The sequence below is a fragment of the Chaetodon trifascialis genome, chromosome 6 (assembly GCF_039877785.1).
Source record: "Chaetodon trifascialis isolate fChaTrf1 chromosome 6, fChaTrf1.hap1, whole genome shotgun sequence".
NCBI classification, from domain to species: domain Eukaryota; kingdom Metazoa; phylum Chordata; class Actinopteri; order Chaetodontiformes; family Chaetodontidae; genus Chaetodon; species Chaetodon trifascialis.
The window spans coordinates 3,670,764-3,698,374 of record NC_092061.1 but is presented as its reverse complement, the minus strand read 5'-3'; the positions used below and the strand labels follow the sequence as shown (position 1 = coordinate 3,698,374).

Here is a 27,611-nt window from a genome sequence, read left to right as displayed (position 1 = left end):
TCATTTGTGAAAGTGCCCTTGACATGATCGTAAATCAATTGCTAGATCCAAACAGAAGCAAAAAAATAAATGATTTAATTACATTTTCAGTGCACAATCTGATGGATCGCAGCTTTGCATTACAGTTCTTTATAAATATGTCAAATTTACATCTATGACATAATTACCAATACATTACAATGTTTGAGGGTTTGAGTCTTACACCATCAGAGAAAACAGAAAATGCTGAGATGCAAGGCTTACAAAATTCACTGTTGCTGCATGAAGCAGTTTAGTCTATGATCATGTGAGCGGTGCCGTTATATCAGCCTCTCTTTCCAGCCTCAGGCATCGCTTATAAAGGCGAACAGGAAACCCTCTTTTTCTATAGTTGCCTGAATTTCGCACCCCAGCGGTCTCTTTTTCCTCCATCTTCTTAAGTGCTTGAAGTAGGTCAGAGGCTTTAGTGAAGCCTACAGAGCAGCTACAAAAGAAACACATGAAAAATATGAAAAACAGAAACCTAATAATCTGCCATACAAGCAAACTGAGTTAATACAGGAGACTGACACTGCTGTAACCAAAAGTTGCCTGAGATTAAGATGAATAATCAGAGCTTAAAACCTTTTTCTGCGCTGGCATTTTTTCTCCTTCGGCAGTTTAAAGCAGTACTGAGAGACGAAATCCATCAGCAGCTTGGAGAGACTACCGGGCTGCTTTGAGCTTTCAATCTGAAGCGCCATGCTGTAAAATTGACAAGAAGACAAGCAGAGGCCGTTTAAAACCTTAGAAATAAAGTGGGAAACAAGGCAGGGATGAAACAATATAATGTTTTATATATGCATTTGTGCATGACTCAGAGGCGCAGACAAAGAAAGAGAAAGCTGCCTGTGGGGGCAGCCTTCCTCCTCCTTTATAACATGCTGTACACAAACATGAGTAATCGCAGCACACGCGAGCTGCCGCAGCCTCACTGTGACTGCTGCAAAATCTAATGTAAACACGAGGTGTCAAACACAGGATAGTAAAAATGATCACAGCAGACACGCTGACTGGTTCTAAAAGGAAAAACAGGTGGAATTCTCAACACGAATAATGGATGAATGTGCTGCTTCAGCTTCAGGTGCTTTTGCTGACGTTTTGACTCGTAATCAAATCAGCAGACACAGGTGCAACTAGTTAGATGAAAAATGGCTCAGTTCCACTTCAAGGACGGGTTGACAGTTTTTCAGTCATGTGCCAATATGGATAATGAAACAGGTTTCGCCTGCTGTAATTGTTCCTCCTGTTCATATCGGCCACTATGATGATCCCTGCAAAAAAATCCACTCAGTGTTAATCTTATGGGACTTCACACATCATAGTCAGACCAAGTGAATATCTTTCAAAGTTTCCCTTTCACTACAAATTTCCCTCTTTTTGTTAAAATTCCTCCACTGCTGCTCACCAGGGAAAAACAAAGAGGGAAATTTCCTCTAAAAAAGACTGCAGCTTTGGAGGATTCTCGCTTGTTTTGTCCGACTCAGACTGCTGAAACCTCACATAAAGTTCAGATAATCAGTGAAATACATCTTTGTTCTCCATCACTTACATCTAAAGCGCTTTGGGAAGAGATCTCTTTGTGGCCAGAATGAACCGAAGGAATGATCACAGCGAGCAGAACCTGTTTCAGTGTTTGTGGGAACCTGACTATTGAGACAGACGTTAGAAATCATGAACCCATCCTTTAACGGTTCATGTCATTTCACTGAATCAGCTGCTGCAGCTTGTCCTGCTGTGACATGTCAGCATATTTGCTGTGAAAAAGGTGCAGTGGGCACACTGGTTCACTGTCATAGTTTACTGGAACACTTGATTGATCAGTAAGCAACCGTGGGATCCGACTATGACAGTCACAGTGTGTGCTGTGAGAAAGGCCTTTTTACTTTTAATAGGCGCAAGTGGACAACAACGAAATTGAAGTTATTAAAACAAAATTCAGTTATTTTACAGCCTCAGTCCTTCATCCTGCTGGAGGCAGCTTTGTAATGGTGCCACCACAATAAGAGACTTAACAATGTAAAGAAAAAACCCTCCTGTGCTTCATTTCAACCTTCTATACAACTTCTCATTTTGCTTAAAGCTGCCTGGGTTACTTCATCTCACTGCACCCCCCAGCCTGAACCACGAAGTAGCTCAGGAATGTAAAATAAAGTCATAAAGGATTATTGGGGACATAGCTTTTGGTTTGGGCTGCTTCAAAAGCTCTGCAGGGCTTGTATTAGCCTGACCTCGGTGTGCGCTGAGAAGCTGTTTCCATGGGTGAGAACAATGGCTCTGTGGCCAAAACACACACGAAACACAAAATATGAGATGTGCTGTGAAGCTGGAATTTGTGATGTTCTGACACTGGAAAAAAAAAAAAAGATGATTTTTTAATATCTGCCCCAGTTTTACAACCGTAAACGCAGCCATAGGACAGGACCCTGTCAAATAAGTTATAAGAACAATTTGTCTGAGTAAAACTTTAAAGCCCTTTGAATCTAGAACAAGAACTGAGGAAAAAGATGTTCCAGGCTTTTCTCAGAGCAGTTATGCAGCTATCATCCACTGTGAAACAGGCCCATGGCATTTGTTTAATGATTGTAATTTCAGAAATAAATCTATTTTTTCCTCTGTGAGACGTGCATCAGTGAATCTGTAAATATGGGGAAAAGCATGCCAGAATGCTGTCATGTTACCGGCTGGTGCAGTCACAGTGGTAGGCAGTCTTCGACTCCTCGTTCTGCAGGTGATACTTCTTCTCCAAAGGAGGGATTTTGTATTTGCATTCATCCAGAAGTTTGAGGCTTCTGCACCGGAGCTGATTGTCTGCAGGAGCAAGTAAACACAGATCATCTCACAAATGATCAAAGTGTACCAACACGTCTTTGGATAACTCAGCAACTTCGCTGTCTCTACAAAAGCTTCTTCAGTCGACCATCATCAGAGGTGAAAATGTGCATTACTCTGTCTCACCTGTAGGTGGTGTAGTGAGAGCCCTTATCATCACCTGTCCACAGCAGCAGCATTAAGCACAATTACTAATATTAAATAAAGAGCTTAAAAAGTGATATTTTGCTTTTTTGTCTATCATTACCTTCAGCCTTACTCACACACCTAGAAAATGTTTGTAATTCACTGATACAGATGTTGCAAGTTGTCATTAAATGCAGAATTCAAACGATAAATTTCATTTTGATGGATCCAAACATTGTCAGCTCAGATGGTACCAGCCAGAGAGGAAGATGACTCTGATTGATTTTACAGGCACTGAGTGCTTAAATATTTAGTTAAGTTATACTGAGGAGAGACCTCTTGTGTTGCAGAAGGCCCCAGCAGAGGTGATGGGGTCAGCAGCTGCATACACTCACCTGTCATGTTATGTAATGCAATATTTAGTTTCAGGCCTCTCTCTGCATGTGTGTTTGGGGCTTTGGTTCTACCCATGGCCTTCTGGCTTGTGTTATTCCATGGTCGATGGGAAACCATCTGCTTCTGTCGTTTGCCATCTTTATGAATGGAGGCTGCTGTCTTTGGTTCAGCTGTGGGCAGCGCTGCAGACGTAGCTTTACTCCAAGCGTCTCGTTTGGGTGTTTCCGTCGACTGTTTGATCTCAAGTGATGTCACTCTGATCGGTAATCCATGTGCAGCTGTTGAGGGTGTAACTGTCGTCATGTGAGATGTTTTTTTTTGTTCCAGACAACTTTTACAATGAGGCCGAAAACTGTCACCTCTCAGAGGCACCCCGACTCCACAACAGCGACTTTGTTTTGGGTCTTTTTTGTGACTTTTGGTGGTTTTGCTCACGGCTGTGACGGCTGTTAGTGAGTGCGGCTGAAGCGCCATCCTCTGAGTTGTAGATGGGACGCCTTGTGTTGTAGATGTTGTTTGTGGATATGAGTTTGTGGTCACCTGTGATGCCGCTTGGTTTTTCTGTGTGGGGTAAGCCGACAGGCCCTTTCTGCTGCTCTTGTTTTCGCCAGCTCTTTTCTTATTTGACATCAACGTGCTACTTTTAGAAGCATGTAAACGACTGGTTTCCATTGAAGAAGTAGTGCTACGTGCCCTTGATACTGAAGGAGCTTGGGAGGGTGCCACTGTGTACAGTTTCTGGTATCTTTTACATCCTTTCCCCTTTGTCGTTCTGTGGTTGAGGGTGTCTCCTCTGGGTGGGTCTTGGGAGCTACATCTATGTTCACTTTTGGGTGACTTGGTGTTGATCGCTGGGCCTTCGGTCACATGCTGCCTCTCGCTACTTGCTGAGTTGCTGTTATCCCCGTATTTGCTTATAACATCAGTGCTGTTGTAGGGGAGGGGGCTTCTGAAGACAGCACGTGGAGCCTCTTTGACTGCTTTGCACCTATACAGACATGCATACATGTTAAAACCAAGACATGGAAAAGAGAACCTTTTTCAAAAACTGCATATTCTGTATTCACCACATCCCTGGAATATTTATTTAACAAAGAAGAAAGCCACTTTCAATTGTCAATGGCCTGTAATTTCAAGCACTTTTAACTGGTACTTCCCTTGAAAGATAATTACAGTAATATAGTGGAAATTCAAGAATCTCCCACTAACACACAAATCATAAATTACAGTTATTATAAATAGTTTGTCAATGCAATGCTAGCAATGCTAAAAAAGGGCTAACCATTAATTATTTCTTGTTTGCAAGAGCATTTGTTAGTGACCTCATAGATAAAGTTGTGGAAACAGAGCAGAGGTGTGGCACAGTGCCTCCCATGACTTTGTGAGGTCTGGCACAGTATCAGACATGTTATTACAAGCAGCAGCTCCAGCTTCCCACCGAACCATAACTTTCCACTCAACAAATGTGTTGCACATCCTGCTCCAGCTGACAATATGCAGTTAAAAGTTCAAGCAACAGTGTCAGTATTTCTCTTATATTCCCCACCAGTATATATCGGTGCATTGCCTCTGCAGTGTGAGCTCAAAGCAGGGAACCTGCAGGACGCTGAAGAAGCTGTAGCCCACCATACTGGAAATGGTGTCATTCACATCAAGAAGGCACTGTCGAAACCTGGTGAGAAGCAGGAAAGGAACAAGCCAAGGTCAACACACAGTCCAGTCAAAATGAACACACACATGTGCTGGGCAGATACCCTTGAATGCTGCCTCATTTTGACTACACCTTTTGGGGAGCCAAAACAGCTCTTAGCGATGGAAAGCCTTTTAGCTGGGAGGTGAATTCTTGAAATGTGTGTCAGTTATTTATGCATGAGCACCAACAGTTAGAGAGTGAACACATTACACGTGCACCTGTCACCACTAGATAATGTAGTGGTACTGGAATGCCTGGCAAACACGAAGATTGGAGCGACGTGTTCGCTCTTGAGATCAAAAGTGTATCTGGAGGGCTGATTGCAGGGATGCATTTATTACTCCTGGATGAGCAGTTCTATCATATGGCCCCGGTTCTTAAATCGGGTTATATTTATTGGCACAGTGACAAATTGATAGGATACTAACATTCCCGGAGCACACTATCATTAGTAAGAAGTATGAGGTATAAAATAAGCCTTGGAGCAGGTCTTTCCTTACTTGACCGTCCATGCTAGCCAGAGCATTATGTGGACGGGTCAGGGGGAGGTGTGAATTACAGGTCGCAGGAGTTTCCCTGGAGGCGATGAATAGCTGGAATCCCAACTCAGGGTCAGATGCATGGGGTGTGCATTGTGGGGCTCACCTTTGGTCACAGTCACAGTGTGAGACGGTGAAGAATTTGGAGTTGAAGACTCCATAATTCCGCGTGAAAGCTGGGATGACATGCAGGCAGTGGTCGTGCTCTCGGCAGCATCTGTCTGTGCTCTCAAACATCCCTGCGCAGGAGAACAGGATTTGATTTGAGGGGGAGTCTTTGCACGGAAACAAGCCCTGTGACAGAGACCACCTACCTGACTTAGAATCACAAGCTCCCAAGACTAGTTAGTTAATTCAAGATTAAAAATGTGAAAACCAAGATCTTTAATTTGAAGAAGTGCATCTTTTTGATGTGACTACAACAGACATTTATTACTTTTATGATGTAAGTTTGTACATGTACCCATCAGCTCCATTCAAACTAAATAATCTGCAGAAAGTGCCACACTTGAAACCCCAAAGACACTTTGAAGCACGCTTTCTACACCAAAATTTAATATCATTTCAGTTCAATTCAATTTCAGTAAATTGTAATATGCTTACAGGACCTTCAGTATTGTATTCACCACAGTGAAGTTCATACAAAGGATAAATGTTAATAAATAGGCTGCTTTAAAATAATTGCATCACCTTGAGGGAGTGCTGCTTAATTAGAGGTGATGGAGGCACAGCTGCAGAGGGCCCTAAAATCTCCTTAGGTCTACATTTTACATACTTTCAGGGGGCCCAAACTTGTCGTGGCTGTAAGCATACTTTTAAAGGCCATATTGAAGTGACACGGTGGTGTTCATAAACCAAAAAGCCCGCACATCATCACAACAACAACAACAACAACAACAACAACAACAACAACAACAACAACAACAAAATTCACCATCCTCACCTAACTGTTCGTATCCCACCGCTTTGCTTCCAGTGCCGCACCACAGCGTCCCTGGAAATATCCAGGAGCGTTTCCTCCGAGCTTTCCCCCCCGTCCCATCTCCCTTTGCGCGCCTGGGAAAGTTTGGCGCGCTGGAGGAGACGAGCGCGCAGGGCGCATCCGCAGCCAACACCGAGCTGATGTTAAACCTCTGGCTGATTTCGTGACCCTGCGTGCCGTTTCTGTCACAGAAAGCGCGGTATGTCTCCGTGAAGACTGGACTGGTATCGACCTCGCATGTGACCGGGCGCAGATCCTCGGACCACAGGGTGAGGTACAGGGAGCGCACGCCGGCTGCGTCCTCCCGCAGAAACGTGACGCTCGTCAGTCCGTCGTCCGCCGGACTCGAGCTGAGACAGGAGACACCAGATCCCGTCACATGTTGTGCTCCTGGCGAAATGACTGATGATAAGGCGAAAAGAAGCTGCAGTAGATATCTGCTTCGTAACTCAACGGAAAATGGATGCATAATCATTGCAGTTAAAGTCCAGTTGAATTGTTAAAGTGGACGAATTAATCCACAGTCATTGCAGCTTCAGTGGGTTTCTGTATAAGCCGGTTTAAAGGCGTCGGTCTCTTCCCTGGAAAGCATGTGCGCCTCCGGTGTAAACGGTTGTTATTGGTGTGTCGATATGGAGGCTCGTCAGAAATACGACACTCCTCACTTTTGAGGGTTTGTGGGTGGTGGGTGTGTGCTCTGACTCAGCGGGGCTCCGTTCATCATTTAACGCTATTACAAAATTAAATTCCAAGTTTAAACAGAAGCGGCGCCCACAGTCAACCAACATCAATCAGCCTGTGATGAAATCTGATCTGTCCCAGATTTAAGACGACAGTTAGAGTTGTCTTAACCTGTTGAATTTCCATGTGGGTGAAGGAGATGGCAAGCATGGTACAAAGGTGTGGGAAAATGTAATGTGGAATTTCCGACTTTGGATTTTAATCTTGTAGTGGTTAGAAATGTGATTTTAAAGAAATGTTCGGGGTAATAGTCGCATTATTAACATAACATACAAGCATTCATCAGGACGCTCCCCTCCTTTTATTTCCAATAAATTTTCTCTAATATCATTTTGAAACTGAAATATTTCTGCTTCCTTTTCCTCTGACTTCATCTTCTGTGATGATCTTCATCGCCTTGACTGATAATAAGTCCATACACACACAGCTGGTCAGTTTTCATTAGATTTTATTGATCTGTGTAAACTCTCTGCAAAATCTTTACATGCAAAGTTATATGCAAACATACATCTTTCCAGTGCATGCACTATCTATGTACAAATACAGAGATGAACCAGAAAACATTCCACTGAACTGGCAGAATGGAGAGGACAGCGATGGGTTTAGCTCAGACAGAAGCCAGTTTTTTAAAAAATAACTATTGATTATATTTTATGTTGGTCATTGCGATGATCAGTGCAGCTGAAGTAGCACAACATAGGACAGTGTGTGATGCTCCCGGTGGGTGTGTGAAGCTGCCACAGGGCAGTGCAGAGAAAAGACACTGGAGAGATTTGAACGCGTATGTACAGAACGCCTCATTCAAAGACTGAGATCCACCTCGATGTCTGCTACTGATTGAGTTGAATAGTCTTTTGTCGATGTGCTCAGTTGATCATCAATCTATCCTGTGGGTGCTATCAGACCACTTTATTCAGGTTACACCATAGTCGCCATAGTCATGCAGAATATGGCCTCTTGTATAGAAACTCTAACAGGAATGTTATGGGGAAGAAGTGTAAACATTAATGGAATTACAATAGCGTTAAATTCTTACAAAGTATATATATCTTGAACCACAAGACATTTCATGCATAGGATTTTTTGTTTCCATCTTTGTTTTGACATTGGAATAACTTGCAAACAGCGTTATAAATTGAGGTCATTCCACTTTGTGAGGTGTGCTTTCCTTGGTTTGCTGTGATTAGTGAACAAACACACACTAAAGCCTTGAATGTTTGGGGTGTGGCAGAGGGTAAAAAGCCCTGCTTTGTGCAAAGAGTGCGTTGGGGTAAAAGCAGGCCACGACTGCCCCAGGTGCACCAGAGTCACGAGTACAGTGCATGCAGGTAAAGCTGCATATGCTTATGACATAACCTGCTCCACGGTCGTTCCTCTTCTAGTGGAGCGGCTAAATTTTGTTAGGGAAACCTGTGAGAAACCTGGCCGTGTGCATTCAGTGTAAACACTACAGTAGAAAACCTCTGAGTGAACCGCGGGCTTCAGAAGAGCAGAGGTAGCAGGAGGAAAATCCTTTTTCCTGCCAATTCTCACCGTAACTAAGAAAGGAAAGAACGTCTTCACTTTTCAGTTTCTCTAATCACAGTTAATAATTCCAACAAATCAAAATTCACAGTTTGACTAACCATACATAAAACTCCTAATGTTTAACTAGGTGTGCTATAATTCTCAAATTAACAGCAACTGCTGAAAGACTCATCGAGCTCATGGTTCACTGACATGAATCATCTGTATATCAGATGTCTATCCTAACCTGAGCAATGTATCAGTATGTAAACATTTCTTCATGGAAATATACAATATGTTCAGGACAGCGGGCACGGGTGAAATATTTAAAGGCGCAGCTGCGTGTTTCCTTATGTCTGTGGCTTGGCATGCATACAGTTCAAGTGTTTCACTACAGCATGATGTAACCACATGAGAAACAATAAAAAAAACCCTGACAGTCAGTCAGGGATGAGCTCAATCAAGGATTTTATGACTTTGAAAGATGGTTTTGACCTCAGATGCCATAACATATTGCTTTTCTTGTCCTGTGCCAGTGCAATTCAAACTTCAATTTTCATTAGCAAAGAATGCGTCAAGTTCAGCACAATACACAGCATCACTGACAGGCAGACATGGTCCTGGTGCAGCTGTTCACTGACAGATGTCTTGGTTACATGAGTGAAATCTCTAATTCATTTATGCCATGATTAGTCCCAGAGGCAGATTAATTATCAGCACAGGCAGAGAAATCGTTAATAAGACAACAGGAAAGAAGAGATATACTACATCAGGGAAGAGGAGGCGAGTAAGCCTGTGTGAGGGTCAGGTCGTGAAAGAATAGACAAAACAATACAAATGGGGGAAAGTGCATTAGGAGATGAATGCAAACCAAGTTTGAAGGAAGTCGGGGGGGTTAGCTCATGCTGTATCGGGGAGGGGACAAGTGGTTAATCACTAGCAACGTGATTCTCGTTATACAAGGTGTGCCAGCGCTCAATCTTCTTGTCCTTGTTCTTCAAACACTCATACCAGTGCTTCAGCCGCTCTCCTTTGGCAGTGATACCCAGCTGACACCCACCTGTCAGGGAGGAAGTGAGGTGTGAAAGGCAGGTGGTGAGCAGGTGAGGATTTCAGGTTAATCTTATCAAAGCAACAAGACTCCTCAAATATTTACCGATGTAGTCGTTGGACTTCCCGATATCATAATCCCACACAGAGATATCTAAAGTCTTCTTGGCCAGTTCACTGTGTTTGATGTCATAACTGAATTCCTGAAATTTGATCAAGACATTAATTCATTCCCAAAGCCACTTCCCAGCATTTTCCATACCTGAGTTGCAAAGAACATAAATTTCGATCATCATTTGTGGATGAACTCATTCTGACTTGTTGCAGCCTTTCACCGTCAGCTCTCATACAAACCTCGTTAAACTCTGGGTTTAAGGTCCTCTTCTTGATTTGTGTTTTGCACTTGCCCTTCTTCCCCATGTCAGGTTTCAGACATCTGTGAATTGTGTACATGTAGAAGTGAATTTGTACCATTTCTGGAGCCATGCATTCATCCAAATGTGCCTCTGATTCTGCTCTACCTACATTTTGACATATGGGTCAGAGTAGCCGTTAGCATCCATAGCAGCCAGGTGAACGCAGCGCACCACACCCACGACGAGACGGTTGGTCTGGGTGCTGTACATGAGGGACATCAGAATCCGGCCGCGCTCCTCGACCTCTGTGCCATCTTTCCCCGGCTAAGACAGAGCAGAGGGGGGAAGAACAGTTCAGTGGGGTTCATGATAAGATTTGTGTGAACCTCTGGAGGAATGCATCATGTTTAGACACGCTTGTAAATAAAAGCATTGCCTCATCTTCGTAGAGAGCGATGCCTCTGGCCCCCCCGGCTGTCGCAGTTCTCTTCGTCTGAGGGGGATGGAGATCGTAGCAGGTCAGTAAGAGATTCAGACAAGGAGAACAAAGCGATGTTTGGATGTAATTGAGCTTCACTCACAGGCACAACTCTCTCGAGGCACACGTTGAAGTTTTTCTTCTGGTTCATCTTCAGTTTCTTCAGCGCCACCCGGGTTTCCCCGATAAACTCATTATGCCCGAACTTGTCTTCATCGCAGACCGACAGCCTGTGGAAATCAAAAGGGAATCTAAATCATACAGACCTCTTCCACCTTTAAAAGAGTCAACTGAGGGCAGATTAAGTTTAAAACATGAAAACAGGGCTGCTGCAGCTAAATGAGTGATGTATGTTCACCTGAGGGTCTTGCGCTGCATGTCCTCATCTGTCAGGCCGTGGTAGGTGAGAGTCTCGTTCCACGCGGGGTTGCGGGTGTTTCTCAGGGTCTTTGTGCGCAGCTTGTTAGACTGTTACATGCAGGGTAGATCAGGACAAGGAAATATAAATACCTCGAGGCAAATAACTACTACACAAGATCTCTCACATCTGCAGTTTGTGCTGTTTTATCGCAGGAACCTACGTGATGCTACTTCCCATCAAAAGGTGTTTTTGCAACTAAGACTCCACCACAACACAGTGTAATTCACCACAATAAATGCACCTTCACTACAACTCGCACTTTATTTACATTTTCTAATTTGATCTATAATATCTTTAAAATCTAAAAGTTTATTTCAAGACATCACCGTAAGCTAATTTTAGGATTTTGTCAGTTCAAACCACCAGGTGTCAGGCTTGAGCTGGCAGAAAGGCCTCTAATCAAACCAAGGAGATCTAAAATCATCACATTTCCTCTTTTGCTTAGTAGGGTATTAAGGGAATAAATCTTTAAAAGGAAGTAAAAGCTTAATGTAGGAAATGTGTGTCTTTTACCTTACTGGCCCCTGGCAGCAGATGGAGCTTGACATAAGGATCTGCCAGTCCGTTGGAGTCCATGGGCTTCAGTCCCTGAGGAGAGACAGAGCACCATGTCCATCACACCATCATGCGCAGCAGAGAGCAATTAAGCTAAAGTGCCATTCAGGAGCATTTTAACATAAACCACTTGATTGTAATTGTCCCTTTGTGTGAGAGAATGAGGAGAATAGTGGTACCTTTGCTTTGAGGATGCTACAGTGGAGGCTGTTGCTTTCCTGTTCGTAGAGCAGACTGAACTCTAGAGAACCCAGAGTGGCTGAAAGAGACCCAGATCAGTCATTACGCGAGACAGCTAGTCTGCTTTTGAATAATTAAGAGAATAAATACAGCGAAAGATACCCTTGTAATTAAAGAACGCTCAACTTGTGAAAAGAAGTGAGGAGCACGAGCCCAGACTGGACAAAAAAAAAAAAAAAAAAAATTAATTAAGTCCTGCACTCATGAAACAATCCCAGCCTCCTCTTCACCTTAAGTAAACAGAAAAATCTCATTACAAAGCAGGGTCATATAATATAAAAGAAATCATCAAAAACACACACGTCTCAAAGGAAGACATTCAGAAAATAAGCTTCTGGGTAAAAAATAAATAAAACTAGAGTGAATGCTGCCCACACATTTTCTTTGGAGGAGTTTCACTGCTGCTTAATTATAGATTTTCAGACTATATTACATTAAAAATTTAGCATAAAGAATTGTTTAACCCCATCCAATCACATTCTACACTACTCTTACTGTATATTATTAGTTACAACCAGTGAAACCAGTTAGCAGCTACCAGTTCTCACATCACATCTCCACAGAGAACAGACACATGAAACCATTGCTATTTCTGCCACTGTCACTCCCAACACAGGGGACTGGGTCAAACACCAGGGGAATCTATATCCTGGTAGCCGTGTTGTATCTCAAATTATTTGCACAGCTCCATATTTCCAGACCTCAATAAAATAAATTAACACCCAATCCCCCAGAGAGAGAATAAAGGCCGTTTGACGCTGCAGGCGCAGAACATGAATGGCACGGCACCATTCTCACATTAACATGGGATATATGAAGAAGAAGAAACTGAGCGATTACACAGCTTATGTATCACTATTGATTTAGTGATTCACATCGTGATTCTCATCTTTTTCTCCTTTTTAGTTCCTCAGATACAGATTATCATGCTTCGATAACAAATGGCGCTTATCATTTGCCATTTTCCACCCAGCTCAACATACGCTGCCAGAGTGATACTTGCTGTTTGGTTGGACTTGTGGGCAATTTAAAGATATGAATTATTATGAGAAAACTAAAAGGCAAAAATCAAGAATCAACACAATATGACTCAGAATCCCTAAGGGGAACAGAGAAGCCTCCAAATTAAGGCATCAATGCCAAATACTGTATGCTGCATGGCAATATGTTTTGCTTTATGAAGAAAAAAACACCCCATCTGCTGCCATTTACCTGAAATGAATGAAAAGAAATCGCTAATGTCAAACTGTACGAGGTGAAATGAAAGCCGACACATCAGCCACCTGATTCTGAGAAGAGAGAGCAGATGGTGTACTCACTGGCTTCATCAGAGTCATAGTCGTTGGCTTCCTCCTCCTCCTCAGCTGGGGGAGGTTGCTGTCGGGTGGGAGGAGCACCGTAGGCAGCAGGCTGCCTCCTGTCCTCTCTTACTGCAGGAGGCGCTCTCTGCTCTGGAGGAGCTGCGCCAGAGGAGTAAGCCCCTCCATCTCCTGCCATTGGACCTACAACCACATTCAATCATATGAGGCTGAACAAATAACACAGCTGGGGATGCAATGCTTAGTTAAAGCTTGGGACTCTTTATGAGGACATGAGCCAAGGATCGTGTCCCAGCTGACTCTCACCTTGCTGGGCCACTGTGGTCGATGCAGCGGGCTGAGGTCTGGAGCTCTGGACGGGCACCATCTTCTTCATCACCACTGGGCTGCCCTGCCCTGCCTCTTCAGGGCCAGCCCCGCCTGTGGCCATGCGCCCAACTGATGGTTTAGGGGCCACAGGTGGGTAACCAGCACGGCCCTGTGGCTCTGGTGCTAAAAATAAGCATGAATAGCATAAGCACACAGACACAGTCTATACATAAGGGAAACATGCATAATCATGGCACTTCAGGCTCCTACTGCAGTGGAATCTGTAATACTCCCTAGCCTCTCCGGATACTTTTGATGTTGCAGCTTTTTCGTTGCAAAGGCATTGACCTACATACACTACAACAGGCTGTGGCAGCCGACTACTGTACATGCAGCAGATATATGGTCTGCCCGTCTGCTCGAGCTATCCCTTTCTTTTATGGGGGAGCTGCATTGCCCAGGTAATCACACTGAAAGTGTGAAATAATACGATGTGACCCATCATGCCAGCACCACCTGGAGGCTCATCCCATGTCACAGCATGCACCTTCCGACAGCTTAATTGAGCTCTTCATCTCCCTCCTCTGCAACAGTGGGCGGTGCTGCCAAATTTGGGAAGCAGATAAAAGGTTTGATGGTTTGGAAAAGAGCAATGAGAGGCGGGGTAGCAAGAGGAAAGATGCTGATCTGATGATACTGAAGAAGCTATGAAAAACTCACATACACACACACACACACACACACACACACACACACACACACACACACACACACACACACACACACACACACACACACACACATATCTATATATATAGTCAACAGCTGTTCCTGTTACTCCACGATTACAGGCTATACTCTGCGTTATGATTCAAGTCATGGGTTATCTGTGCTGAATTTGTCGGGTGATTTGTCAGCTATCATCACATCTGGACCCATGACAACCCCAACTAATGCTAGCTGCTAGCTGCTAGCTGCTAACTAGACTCCCCTCTTGTATGATTTGGGAGAAACACAACACTAAATGTGTCGGAGTTGCCAGTGACTCAGCATGTGTTGAAATAACGAAAAAAATATTATATTAGCAGGCTAAGCTAATGAGCTAGCACCTTTCGAGTGGAAGGTATTTAGCCTACCTTGCTACCTTTCGTGTGAATGCAAACTTAAGCATGACGGTTCTTCCCAAATGTTGAATGTTGTAAAGCAACAGAGAGTCTGAACCACTAATAATGTGGGTTTCTTGAAAAGGGGGGTAAAAACCTTGTATTAATGTTTATAGTTTATTCAGCACAGAAGCACCCAAAGCCAGCTGCCAATACCTTCAAGTCCCCTCATGTAAAAATTCATGGCGACTGAAAAAAGACTGCAGATTAAAGCTGCAGGAGCAACTCTTGGCTGTGTCTACCTGGTGCTTGTGGTTGGGTTTCTGCGCTCTTGGGCCTCGGGGCTGGTGGCCCCTGAGGCTCTGCTGCATCCTGGCCACCTGTCTCTTTTGCTTTAGATAATGGCATGGGTGATGGCAGGAAATGCTTAGGAAAACCTTTGAAGAACCAGGCGCCAGACCTCTTCCACACCTGAGAAAACACAAGAAATATATGTGTCTCAGGCTTTTACAACACTAAATCTAATTCTTTTGCTTGTTCACAGGTGTAAAGCACTCACCTCTCGCTGTTCTCTGCAAATCTTGCATAGCCACACAGCACGTGGCCGGCTGCTACACTGTGTGCCACACTTGGTGCACATGTTCTACACGACAGGAGAAAATAGAGATTTCCAGCTGTTTGCCATTTACGATGTTATTACAAGTGCATGGCTCACAGACCATGACCTATTATGTTTTTACAACTTTTGTGTGAAATGCGGCAGAGGTGTGGGTCTGACTCATTACCTACCTTTTTACAGTCCTCACACACCACTGAGCTGACCCCAGGTGAGCCCAGCTGCTCCCCACACAGCAAACAGCGGGACATTCCATCCCCGCACACAGTTTTCTTCATGTCGTCCAGGCGGTTTATCAAGCGCCTGCAGCAGCACAGGGGGAAATCTTTCTTAAAATGTCACCGTTAATTATCCCAGGTCAAAATATACACCTCACCAGTCTCAGCGGGTGATTTAGTGTTTATCTCAGTGAAACCGCTGCATGTTTGAAAATCTCTCACCCAATTCTCTCCTGCTCCATGGCTTCCATTTTCTCAGCACGGGCGATTACACTGTTTATAATCTCTTTCTCTTCATCTGTCAGGTCTGGACCAGGACCAGGGCCTGGCTGCATGGTCCAGGTGCCCCTGTCAGCCAAACATAATCTCCAGTTGCTTCTATGATTTTACTAAATGATTTCCAATCAGCACATTTGCATGCACGCTTCACATTCAGTGTTTGGACGCACGGAGCAAACACACTGAATAACACACTTTGTGCTTTCTGAACCGTTACAGAGCAGATATACAGGATGCAGATGAAAGAGGTGGAGTTTGTCTACTTACTGTTCTTTATCACTGTGTCACAGATCACACATCGGCGGGATGCAGGTGAAACAAAGGAGAGCACAGTGTAGGTTTGGCACACTTACAGAGAAGGTTAACAACACCAAAACGTTCTGACAATCGTGCTTACCCAGCATGCATGCTCCTCTGCCTGTCGTTGGACACCCAGCGATCCGAGCTGTTGCTCATCACCGTGTCCGTCATGCTGCACTGTCACAGTCTGCAGGGGGACACAAAGAAGGACAGAGATCAATTCAGCAACGGTCACATGATCTTAAACTGGCATTAATGGTTTTGTTTAAGTACAGTCATAAATCATCAAATTCATAACTAGATTCTGACTTGCGCCTCAGTTATGTCTCCTCTACACTTTTTATCTTCTATTCTCTTTACCTCATGCACCACTGACTTAACCATCATCGTGGGCTTTTTGGGTTTTCCCCCCTTTCCTTGAGTGTGTTAAATAGCATTTGTGTGCAAAGCTACAAAGCCCAAAGTCACCAGAAAGGCTTTGTCAGTAGTCCAGTTTCTTCTGTTGCTTGCCTGAGTCACTTGTACAATGCAGCACCACCTCCACCTCCAGACAGTCTACCTCACTGTCGCTGTATGCAAAGATATGGGAGGAAATCAACACGCCAGGGCAAATGAGCAAATCATGCCTGTTTCTCTGTTGTTTTCTCTCAAGAACCAACTCTGATGTCTTCATCTACCTTCCCCATCTGAGGATGTCAAGACAGTGGATTAACTGTATTTTTGGTGAAAATGGATGCTGGACTACTGTTGTAATACTGAGGGACAGTCAAGAGAAACTGCATGAATGTTAAGCCTCATTTGAAGCTAGCGGCTAGCGGCTAGCAGCTAGCGGTATCATTGCTGCTATTCAGAAGCGTCTTCAGATGTGGGATCCTCGGCAGTATGTGTGTCTTTGCTGCTGCTACACATAAATTTACTTGAAAGACGTGCTCTGAAGCTAACGAAGCAGCTACATGTGACAAAGAAATGGTCAAACTGCAGGAATACATTTGTTTGGCAGCACTGTGTACGCCTGATTAGCACACAGCAGCTAGCTTGGTCAGGCCATAAAGCACATGGTGGGTGGTACTGGCCTGTTGGGCAATGAGGCTGATGCTAATATGGATCACATTCCCTCTCAAACATGTGCAGTTATGAAGTTTTAGAAGCGGGTACTGTGGTGATATCTAAGGCAGGAGTGGGTTATAGCAACACCCTGGCTGTAAAAACACTGTGTGTGGTGCCTGCTCAGGTCTAGGGGAACTGACCAATCAGAGCAGACTGAGCTTTTTGGAAGGAGGCCTTAAAGAGACAGGAGCTAAAACAGTGTTTCAGACAGAGGGTGAATAGAGGTGCTGCAGCAATGTACAGTATGAGAAACATTATGTGTTTTTTGAACATTAACGCTTATCAAGCTAATCTAGTAGAGCCCCCAGACAGAGGCATTAACCTGACAATGAGCATATTATGGCCTGTAATTGGCACACATTGGTGATTAAATAAAAAGTAGACCATGATGTCTTTATATTTTTGATCACCATAAGCCATACAACCACCAGAAGAGATTAAAAGTAATTAGCTCATGTTTCCAGAAAAGTATTAATGACATTTTCACTTTCATCTACTTGCTTCCTGTGAATTTACATATTAACTCTAAAAAGCAACAACATATCAGCTACCAATGGCCATGCAAGCACATTTCCTGGTGCCAAATGTGCAGCCGAGTCAGTACCATCTCCTCTTGCCAAGCATGTTTTAGCAAATCCTATCCAGAGACATATTCAAGCAAGAAATGGACACAGGAAAACACAGCAAAGACACAACAGAAAGGATCTGTAAAATAGGCATATGGTGGTTATAATAGGGGTAGCTTAGTGTGAGTACTGCAAAGGGAGCAAAGCTTATGACCAAGCGAGCCGTCCTGTACATTAGAGACCAGAGCAAAATGACACTGAAGTGGGTGGTGTGTGCCATGCAAATTTATATGTGCTTTCCAAATTGACAGAGACAGTGCCAATTGTTTTAGCATCTGCAAGCGCAACTGTAAGGAGTGTCTTCCAGTTTGTGGCTTGGCACATTTCAAAGAAACAGATGGTTCCATATAGCAGGAGTCACTCAATTATGCTACCAAACAGGAGGAGGAGGAGGAGGTGCGTTTGTACTGACAAGGATGACTAAGAGTCTTTGTCTCCACCGTTTCTGATCGTTTACGGTGAAGATTTTATCAAAAGTGACAAATGTGTTTTTACAGTTCTCAACCACTTCTGCACTTTATCCAGGGATGCTGGTGGGACTGGACTGCTAATGAGATCTGTAGGCAGGCATCATCACTCTGTGTGGTGAAATCAGGACTGGATTGTTTGTAGTCTAGAAGAGAGCCACTGCTGCTGAGGAGGAGTCTAAAGATGGCTGTGTCATCCTTGAGTATTTAAGTATTGAGTATTTAAAGTACACGATGACAGGAGATAAGCTTTTGTAGTTGTTTGTGTGCATGGTACAAAAAACAGGCTGAGAACACAGACCAGTGTTGATGATGACAGTGAGAAACAGCGCGTTGTCAGCTGTATCCATACATGATACACCAGCAATATAATTTAATCTCAGAGTGACATGGTAAAGATGTCAACAGGAATCACTGAGGCAAATGCCCGTGGGCAAGTCTGCTCTGTGTGTGTGTGTGTGTGTGTGTGTGTGTGTGTGTGTGTGTGTGTGTGTGTGTGTGTGTGTGTGTGTGTGTGTGTGTGTGTGTGTCCGCTCCTGCACAACTGACTGAGAGCTGCTTCAAGCCTCTGCCAGACAATGCATGGAGTGATGCTGCAGCAGCCACAGGCCGGAGGATGCAGCAGTGTATGTCCTGAGGGCAAACACCAGTAGTCAGAGAGGACCGACGGGCTCCGAAAGGCAGCAACAAGAGGAAGTAAAAGCCCCTCTGGAGCCTCACACATCAAGAACTGTGATGGCGCAGGATGAGGAGAGAGCAGGCACCGTGTTGCGGAGAGATTACAGAATGTATAACGATAAGGCCAAAAGGAGAATCAATAAGTTTCACTTGTGCTCTGCTTTTCACAGAAGTAAAATCCGGCATTATAAAATCTCGGGCAAAGTGAAAGAGGGAGAGAAAGGGAGGGGTGTGCCGCCGTCTCCCTCATTCAGATGCTCACATTATGCTGCGTAACGCCAGGCTACATACCTTTTGAGCTCTAATCTGTTGCTGCATTGCCTGTGGGACACAGAATAACAGCAAATTCGCCGTGCTATCAATAGACATTCTGGGTGTGGGCTTTTCCCTCTGATGTTGCTGCATCCAGCCAACAGTGACAACACAGTCCTCAGGGAGCATTTGTCTTTTCCCCACTTTTCAGCAGCAGTCTGACGGTTCACACTCTGAATGTTCAATATAGATATCGTATACACAGAGGCTCTTAAGCATGGCCCTCCTTCACTTGCCAAAATGAATAATCCCACTTTTGTCTAACGTGATTGTCCTGGAGAGGTGGATGGAGGGAGACAGATGGGAGGGGGCATTCAGACTTGGGCTGGGTAATTACTGACTCAGACAAGTCACAGCTCTCTGGTGCTGCTGTTACCGCATCGCTGAAGTGGACTCTTTGCTGACAATCCAATTAGCATTCAGGAGATAGTCTAAAGGATCGTAAACACACTTTTCTCATAAAGAGCTGTCAGTTTACGCTTTGCTGCCTCAGACATGCAGTGGAAGAGTACAGCTTGGTTTCATTTACTGTGCAGCCAGAGAGGGTTTAGTCTCATGCCGTTTCAAAGGTACATATTCAAAAATGTACCTGAGGTCAATTATAATGGACTGTCTCGACCAAAATGTCACACTGAGCCTTGTTATTCTCCAGTCATGGTATCACTGTGACCGTCAGACCGTCATCCTCTATCCTGCTGGGGTTATAAATGAAACTAATCTGCGTCATCTGCGACTCTGACTTGGTACAACAGTCATCTTCTCCATGTTTTCCTCCCATCGGAGATGACTCAGTCAGGTGGTGGGCTCTTCTCCGGGGAGCGGCAGATACTTTTCTTTCTCTTTTCCAAAATATCACGAAGCCTCTGCAACGACGCTTTCGGATGTGGTGGTCCATGCAGCAGTGTCTGCAAGTACACCAGGCATGAATAGTAACACGTCATGTGTGAGATGACAACAGGAAAGACCAGAGGGAGCGCTTTGACTCAAGCTAGTCATCTGCCTGATCATCGCAAGTCATCCACCCAGCATAATCTCTCCTGTATAGAATTTCATGCGGGGGTGGAGAGGACCAATTTAGAAACCTGTGTCTCCTCCTCAGGGCCTGAGAGGATAGTCAATAAAAATCTGCATCTGTACATCAGGGGTGTATGCATTCACAACTCCCAGAGCACACCCTACACATTTTCCATCCATTTTTAGAAACACAGCCATGCATCCTCCTTGGATACATGAGGTGACGGATCAGCGTGACTAACTAGCTTTAAGTCTTATCAGGCACTCCCACAGATTAATGTTGTTACATGACTTTCAACGGCAGGTTGGCATTACCGCAGAACATACGACTGGAATAGGAGCACCTCGTTATGGCCGGCAGCTTCATATTTCTTTTCGAGATGTTGGTCATTGCTGGTGTAAACGAGAAGTGACAAAAGCAGGAAGAGTGACAATGAGGCAGCGGGGCAGCGGTGGATTGATCCAACATGGATCATTATGGAAACAGCACTGAGAGCTTCAAGGGGGGTGGGGGCGGTGGTAAGAGAGTCATCTCCTTTATACTGAGATCAGCAAAAAAAAGATGTGGTTTTACTCCATCGTTTTCATGTTATTATCATGCAATTTGCACTGAAACATAAGTCCATTAGTGAATGGACAGGAAATGAATCACCAGTGTGTTTTTTCTACACACTGCTGCGTGTCCTATTTGTAAATGTACTGAATATAATGAAACACTACGTCGTACTGGACTTGAATTCCAGGGCAATAATTCCCTCGCCATCCTCTAAGAGGGACATTTCTAAAATAGGTTAATGAGAATCGGAGATCAATGCGAAGTCCCACAATTGGCTTCACTTTAATTTATCTTTCATCAGGTCTCCGTCTGTATTTTAATGCCTCGGGGTAAAACTTACTTTGTATAATGGAGGTCGCCTGTAGCCGCCACCCGATCATTCACCAACAACCCCAACCACTGGCCAAGGCGGAGTCCCTGTGGGCTCAGGTCAGCATTTTCATCCAAAACATTTTCCAAGGCGCTGATGCTGAGTGGATGCCAGATTTGATATTCATGTCAGCACACCATACGCACCCTGCCAGTGATTCAATAATCCTGGTGAAACCATGAACATTTGTTTTTTGGTTGCTGTGACCACGAATGTTTCATTGGCTATAAGCCACTGTGCTTTTTCCTATTAAAGACCCAATAACCTTTCAAAGCACACACAATTTTTCACAGTGCTGCAAGAAAGCAGCTGTTTTTTAAACTTAGCCATTACCAGGCTCTTACTGCATTGTGTGGCTTTATATTCATAGTTTATCTTGGTGGGAAACTACGAACAATCAGTGACACTAAAATTATGCCAGTCATTGTGCAGCATGGATGAAGAAGAGAAGGGAAATAACATTTCATTTTTACTAGTTTCTCTTCCTTTACCATCTGGCCTGGCGGTAACTCACATTGTTTTATGTATTATGAAACAGAACACAGCCTGAGATCCTCAGACAGGAGAGTCTTGGCGGGTCTACAGTTTCGACTCGAGTCCTGTGGTGATCTGGAACGTCATGTCTGAGCAGGGAAGACTGAAAAACAGTCTTCTTTCCCTTTTAAATCATCTTCTCCTCCCTCACATCTATAAATACTGACTTATCTGAGCGTCGATCAGAGGTCAAATTTGCCAATTTAGAGTTTGATTCATGAATCATCGACAGATATTCACCAAAATGTTCCACAAAAACATAAACTGGTTGACAATACCTTGACTCACAAGTGAGATGCACGTCATCCAAAGCTCAACCAGCTGCTCCCTCTCACTTCAAAACGAATGAAGCAAAGAAATTCAAGGTCTGTGCAGACAGCTTTCACGGACAGTCTGATAACTGTCACAAGACGCACATGATGGATGATTGGAGCGCACCCACCTTAAAGGGTGAAGGGTAGCGATCGACTTTCTGCTGAATGGATTGTCACAAAACAGATCACTGGGTCTTAGAAACTATTCACAGGATTCAGTTGTTGGTGTCTAATGCTCACACATCAGGCATCCAGAGCGAGTGGGAAGAGAGGAAGGGGAGCCACCCACTCCCAGTTGCGTGGCGCAACTCCATCCACCCACCATAAAGGGACGATGGGGTGCCAACGGCAACACAGTGAGGCCCGGACCTGGGCAAGATTGTAAAGCACTGCACCAAGAAGCCCTCCACTGCAGAGGGAAAACATCACTCAGCATTTCTTAATTATTTACAACTCCCACCCCCATTGCCTTTCACTCTGTGTAAGTCCCCTCTTTAAGGCATTAGTGGATGCTTTATGTACTTGGATCCGTATCAGAAATTATACACAGAATGGCGGATTTTGGGAGGAAAAAGACCACAGAGCATCAGACAGATTGAGCAATTATTAAACCCTATTTTGGGAAATAGTAAGGATGTTTGTTAGCCTTTTAGGTCTGTGGCATCGACAAATTATCCATGTTTTCAGTCAGACAACGGCGTTGATGGGGACCATCTGTGGAACCATCTGTGAGGACTCTTCACCTCTCAAATGTGAGAGTGCTGCACCAATTCAAATGCACACAACTACATCCTCTCGTCAGGCACGGCTCCAGGTCCCGCATCGAAGGAGAACAAACAGGAAAGACCGTCCAGTGACCAACAAGCTACCGTGCTGTTATCCTGCTATCACTGTTGGCCCTGCCCAACAAACCTAAACGGCGCCGGCGCTGTGAGTTTCATTCTTAAATCAACAAAATGCACACTGAACACTGAATTAGCAGTCCATATCCTATAGGTCTCATTTTTATTACGAACCCTCAAATTTAGCAGAAAAAATGTCTGCTGACCCACATTTTCTCAGACGTTTTGATGTAATTCAGAGACCTCTTTCATCCAGGCCTTATTTTAGAACTGCAGAAGTAAATGGTTATCGGACATGGAGCACTCAGTTAATTGCACTCCAGTAAGAGCCTGCAGTAAGTCTCAAATTTTCTTGGCTGATGGTGATTCATCCCTGTGTGCCCCAGAGGTAAGAGGTGGGACTTTGAGAACTGCCTGCTGATGCATTGGCCAGTCATGCTCCTTCAATTTCCTCCCATCTTATCTCGGGGAAACAAGTACAACCAGGCGGGGGCATTAAATCAGCACAGTGAAGGTCTGCTGTAAAGATACTACACATTTAATCCCTGCTAACCAGAAGTGACCTGCAGCCGGTGGTCTGTTGAGATAAACTACATACTTCTTATCATATAAAGAAACAAATCTGATCTCCTATCGATCCCTCAGTGTGACCGCCATGATGCTGTCTCCTTTTCGCTTTGCTTTGAAGATCTGGCACAGTTCAACTGCCGGATATCTGAGCCGTCCTCATGCCCCAGCAGCAAACTAGCAGGTACAATACTCCTGGGTGTTTTCAGTGGATCTGTTGGCAAACGAAAGTCTGTTCTGGTCCGGAAACACTACGACACTAAAAACAAGCTTTGGACCAGCTTCTGAGACAAAAAGCCCCATTGAGATGCTCAGCTATGCGGCTTGAAATGCAAAGTTTGTTTATTTAGACGTCAACGAGCTTCTGGGGCATTACTGCAGCTACAGCATATGCACAGAGGTGGTTCAAAACTGCTGAAAATAAGCAGCCAAGTGGACAGAAATGTTGCTTATAGAAAGGCTGGTGTGTATAGATTCTTCCACAATCCAATTCTGTTTTGGATTTTCAACTCCCTCCTCTCTTGGGAGAATTTTGTGTAAAGGCCACATTAATTATATCTGTCTTTTCCAATATGCCACAGTGTTTAGGCAGATCTAATCACCAGTTTCAGAGAGGCTGGTGAATCGATTCCCATCCACCGCTCTGATGAGAATTTGAAGATGAAGCCACTCCCTGCTGAAGCTCGGCCACAAACGGCAGAAAAATGGCTTTCGCGCAACACGTTTAGAAATGTGCTCAGAGGCAGCACAAACAGGTACTCAGAGCAGAACATACGATTCAGGGTCCAAGCTCCATGCACAGTATGGATTGTGAGGAGCACAGAGGAACATAGAGTTATGCACCTTTACAACTGTGGCCATGGTAACAGCAAGATCAGAAGACGAGAATCAGAATGATTAAAAGCCTGTGTGTGTGTGTGTGTGTGTGTGTGTGTGTGTGTGTGTGTGTGTGTGTGTGTGTGCGCGTGTGTGTGTGTCCACCAGTCTGTGTGTTTGTAGTAGACTGTACCTGTGCCAAATTTCAAAGCCCATGCAGAAGGGCTCATTGTTGCAGCAGCAGTGTCAGAGGATCATCTCTCCTATCAATAAACGTGGCTGCAGTTTGTCAGAAATGAGGCATCTCGCTCGGATGATTCTTAGCAGTTGAACAGACAGCGTGGCGAGAGAGGAAGACGAGCTGAAGACACGGGATTATGAGTACAGTCGCCTCGTATCTTTCAGCTTTAAATAATGCAGTTAGTGTGCAGAGTGCTCCCTCCATCTTTTTCCACCTTTTCCCTTAACGCCCATGTTTCCTTATGCTCTCAGTCGTTTGTTTTCTCTTGTTTCGTGTGATCTGTCCACAGGAACTATTTCCCCCTTTTCCCTCTTGCCTAATTCTGGTCTTCCTCTGGACAGAAAACAGTGGGCTGGCAGAGAGACAGGAGCACAGAGAGCGAGGTACCAGCATAGGGGTGTCGTCCAATCACTACTGTGGTTGCTCATGTGAGAGGAGGCAGCTGCAGATATCTCACAGACTGTTCATTCAGTCTTTTCTCCCCTCCCCCATTTAATCCCCATGCTTCAGGTCTGTAGGAGGAGTTGGAGATGCTGGAACCGAGAGGCGGATTCCCATCTTCTTTTTTCTCTACTTCTTCCATATTCACACCAGGAGCAATGAACCTGTTTGGTCCAATAATTCTGGATACAACACACACAGCTCTGACCCACAAAGTGTGACAACCCACGGGTGCAGGATGAGGTAATATCACAACAAGTAGGCGACTGAATCACCTGTCCTGTGGCACAGCTGGAGTTCAGAGCTGCCCTGCCCACATCAGCATTTGGAGGCATCACTGATGTTTTCCTCCTCGTCTGCAGGCACATCAAGCCCCAGTGTGCGTTCCCACTGTAAAAATCCTGCAGCAACGCCCAGGGACCGCAACCACACAATCTCCCAGATGACTTACCAGGTCTGTTTTCTTCTATCAGATCTGCAACAAGGAAGCACTCGTGTTGCAGGAGTGCAGCCGGCCACCATTGTTTTAATTCGCCAAGGAGGAATTTAACAAAACCTACTGAGCTGCACCGAGAGTAATATTTATCAGCCATTCATGAGAACATAATCACAACACCAAAGCATGCTGGAGTAAAATCAATGCAACAATTCAAAATAAGAAGGCAATCAGCTGAACTCCTCTGCATGAATGACAGGAATGTGCTGCTGCAGAGCAATGTTTCCAGTAAGACACGTTTTCCATTAAACAAAGGAACCAATCAAATGCTCATTTGCATAATTTTTACCTCACATAGGTTAATTAGCAGCAGCTCCATGCATGCTGAGTTGAACTGCACACATTCACAGATGCTCCTTTTTCATTCGAATGACTCAGAAAATAACTGCCTCACAAATACAAAGACAAAAATACAAATATTTCATCAAATTAACAAACACGGGTAGTGAAAGGTGTTCCAGCGTCAGGCATCATTTCCAGTCCCTCTCTTGTGAATGAAATGCTGCATTCATTCAACTTGTAAATGAGAAATTCTAACGCACTGAGTCACCGGCCGAACGCAATAACCTGACAGTGATTTCATGATGAGGAAGCGATGTTTGAAAATCCTTCGAAGGAGATCAATGAGCCTACCTGAGAGTCCAGCCCTGCTCCGCTCTCTCCTCTCGCTCAGGGAGCTGTCAGAGAATGATGCGGACTAAATTTCTGTGCAGCGCTTGGATTCGAAGTCAGTCATTGCGCATGGTGCGTGTCACCCAAAGCCGCGTTTTTCTCTTCAGCCTGGAGGAGTAGTCTGCTGCCAGAGGCTCAGTGGACCTCCACAATGCGTGGGAACTCGTCTTCTATCCTGCGTGGAGGATGGAAAGCCCTTGGTACCCTGGGAAGGAAACCCCTGGATCTGAAGTGATAGCACTGATGCTGAAGTGGACAGTCATCACCTGATGCGATGGTCTCCGTAGCAGCGCTCGGTGTCTAAATGCGTCTCATCATCCCTGCTCAGAAGTCATTTCTATAAGAAGATGAATTGGTGATTTGTAACTGCGCTTTGTCTCATTTTAACATCATCATCACAGCAAGAATGTGGCTGTTGAAAGTTATTCTGCTATTTGAAGGCAAAGGCTTTTAATAGAACTGAGCTGCTATTCTATTTTTATCTTAAGGTAATGCTTTTTATTTTGAGTTTATTTTTATCCTGCATAACTACGGATCCTCAGAAATATCTCAGCAACCAAACAGACTACATCATTTGCTGACACCTTTTCCTTTTCCAGTCCTTTGAGTTGGGTTTTCATATTGTTTTGCAGCAACAATTTAATCTCCAAAAATAAGCACTGAAATCCTAACATCAGTGTCTCAGTTTAAAGCACAAGCCTCTACTTTGATTCATGCTATGGAGACATTGCGCCATCTAATGGGTTAAGTATTCATTGCACCAAAAAACGGAGGAAATGCTTCCGTTTTGCCCATCTGGATCTCTGTCTTTACGTTTGATTTGGAAATGTGTGCAGACTGGTCATCGCCCCGTCACGGTTACTGCAATCTGACTGCAGAAAATACCCTATGAAAATACAGTTATGGTAGAAAGTGTTTACTACAGAGCCGATTATTACAATCAATGTAAATGTGGCACAGTTTTAAAATAGATATCCTTGATACAATCAGTTTAATCTTAAGAATGATATGGGTTCGGTTTCCATGTAGAGACCTGCTGAGGCAAGTCTAGAATTGAAAAAAGTACAAAACAAAAACAAAACATTATATATCTCCATTAAAGATGTTTTCTGGCTACTTATGGAACTACACTGATATATATATAAGTACCATAATATAAGTGGCATCAGTTGAATCGATACAAGGCACAAATTATTTGGATTTCCATTATGACACAGACCGTGTGAGCGGTTACAGTCTATATTCGCCACACCTACACACACAGGAAAAGAGTACAGGTGGAACAAGGAAATACTCCGGCCCTACTTCCGTATTCGCGTCACACTTTAAGAATACACGCTTAGGAAAATACTCATGTTTTGCACACTAAAATGTTTAGATTATGTCCACTCTATCGGTAGTGGTATACATATCAGGCGCAGATATTCCTCAGAAGTGCTTTAGTGAAGTTATTTAAAGAACATTCAGTGCGCATGCGTAAC

General features: G+C 44.3%; 3 protein-coding genes across 3 annotated transcripts in view; 1 reads left to right on the top strand and 2 right to left on the bottom strand.

Annotated features, from left to right (window-relative positions):
- Positions 1–27,611, top strand: part of LOC139332218 (junction-mediating and -regulatory protein-like) — a 152,670-nt gene that overhangs the window by 52,419 nt on the left and 72,640 nt on the right. The window lies entirely within an intron of this gene.
- On the bottom strand, positions 83–7,307 carry LOC139332125 (uncharacterized). The gene is made up of 8 exons (XM_070963845.1): positions 7,252–7,307; positions 6,548–6,936; positions 5,711–5,843; positions 4,910–5,044; positions 3,372–4,360; positions 2,700–2,829; positions 604–723; positions 83–463 (listed from the first exon to the last, which is right to left on the bottom strand). Exons 1-8 carry the CDS (start codon positions 7,305–7,307, stop codon positions 283–285), a joined length of 2,133 nt encoding a protein of 710 aa, XP_070819946.1. The 3' UTR covers positions 83–282.
- Positions 7,759–26,421, bottom strand: LOC139332219 (rabphilin-3A-like). Its single transcript, XM_070963965.1, has 17 exons — positions 26,092–26,421; positions 16,163–16,264; positions 15,721–15,846; positions 15,454–15,583; positions 15,224–15,307; positions 14,967–15,135; positions 13,559–13,744; positions 13,253–13,435; positions 11,873–11,952; positions 11,652–11,726; positions 11,076–11,185; positions 10,821–10,947; positions 10,676–10,732; positions 10,409–10,563; positions 10,238–10,319; positions 9,990–10,086; positions 7,759–9,893 (listed from the first exon to the last, which is right to left on the bottom strand). The coding sequence occupies exons 3-17, from the start codon at positions 15,831–15,833 to the stop codon at positions 9,763–9,765; spliced, it is 1,779 nt and encodes a 592-aa protein (XP_070820066.1). The 5' UTR covers positions 15,834–15,846; positions 16,163–16,264; positions 26,092–26,421; the 3' UTR covers positions 7,759–9,762.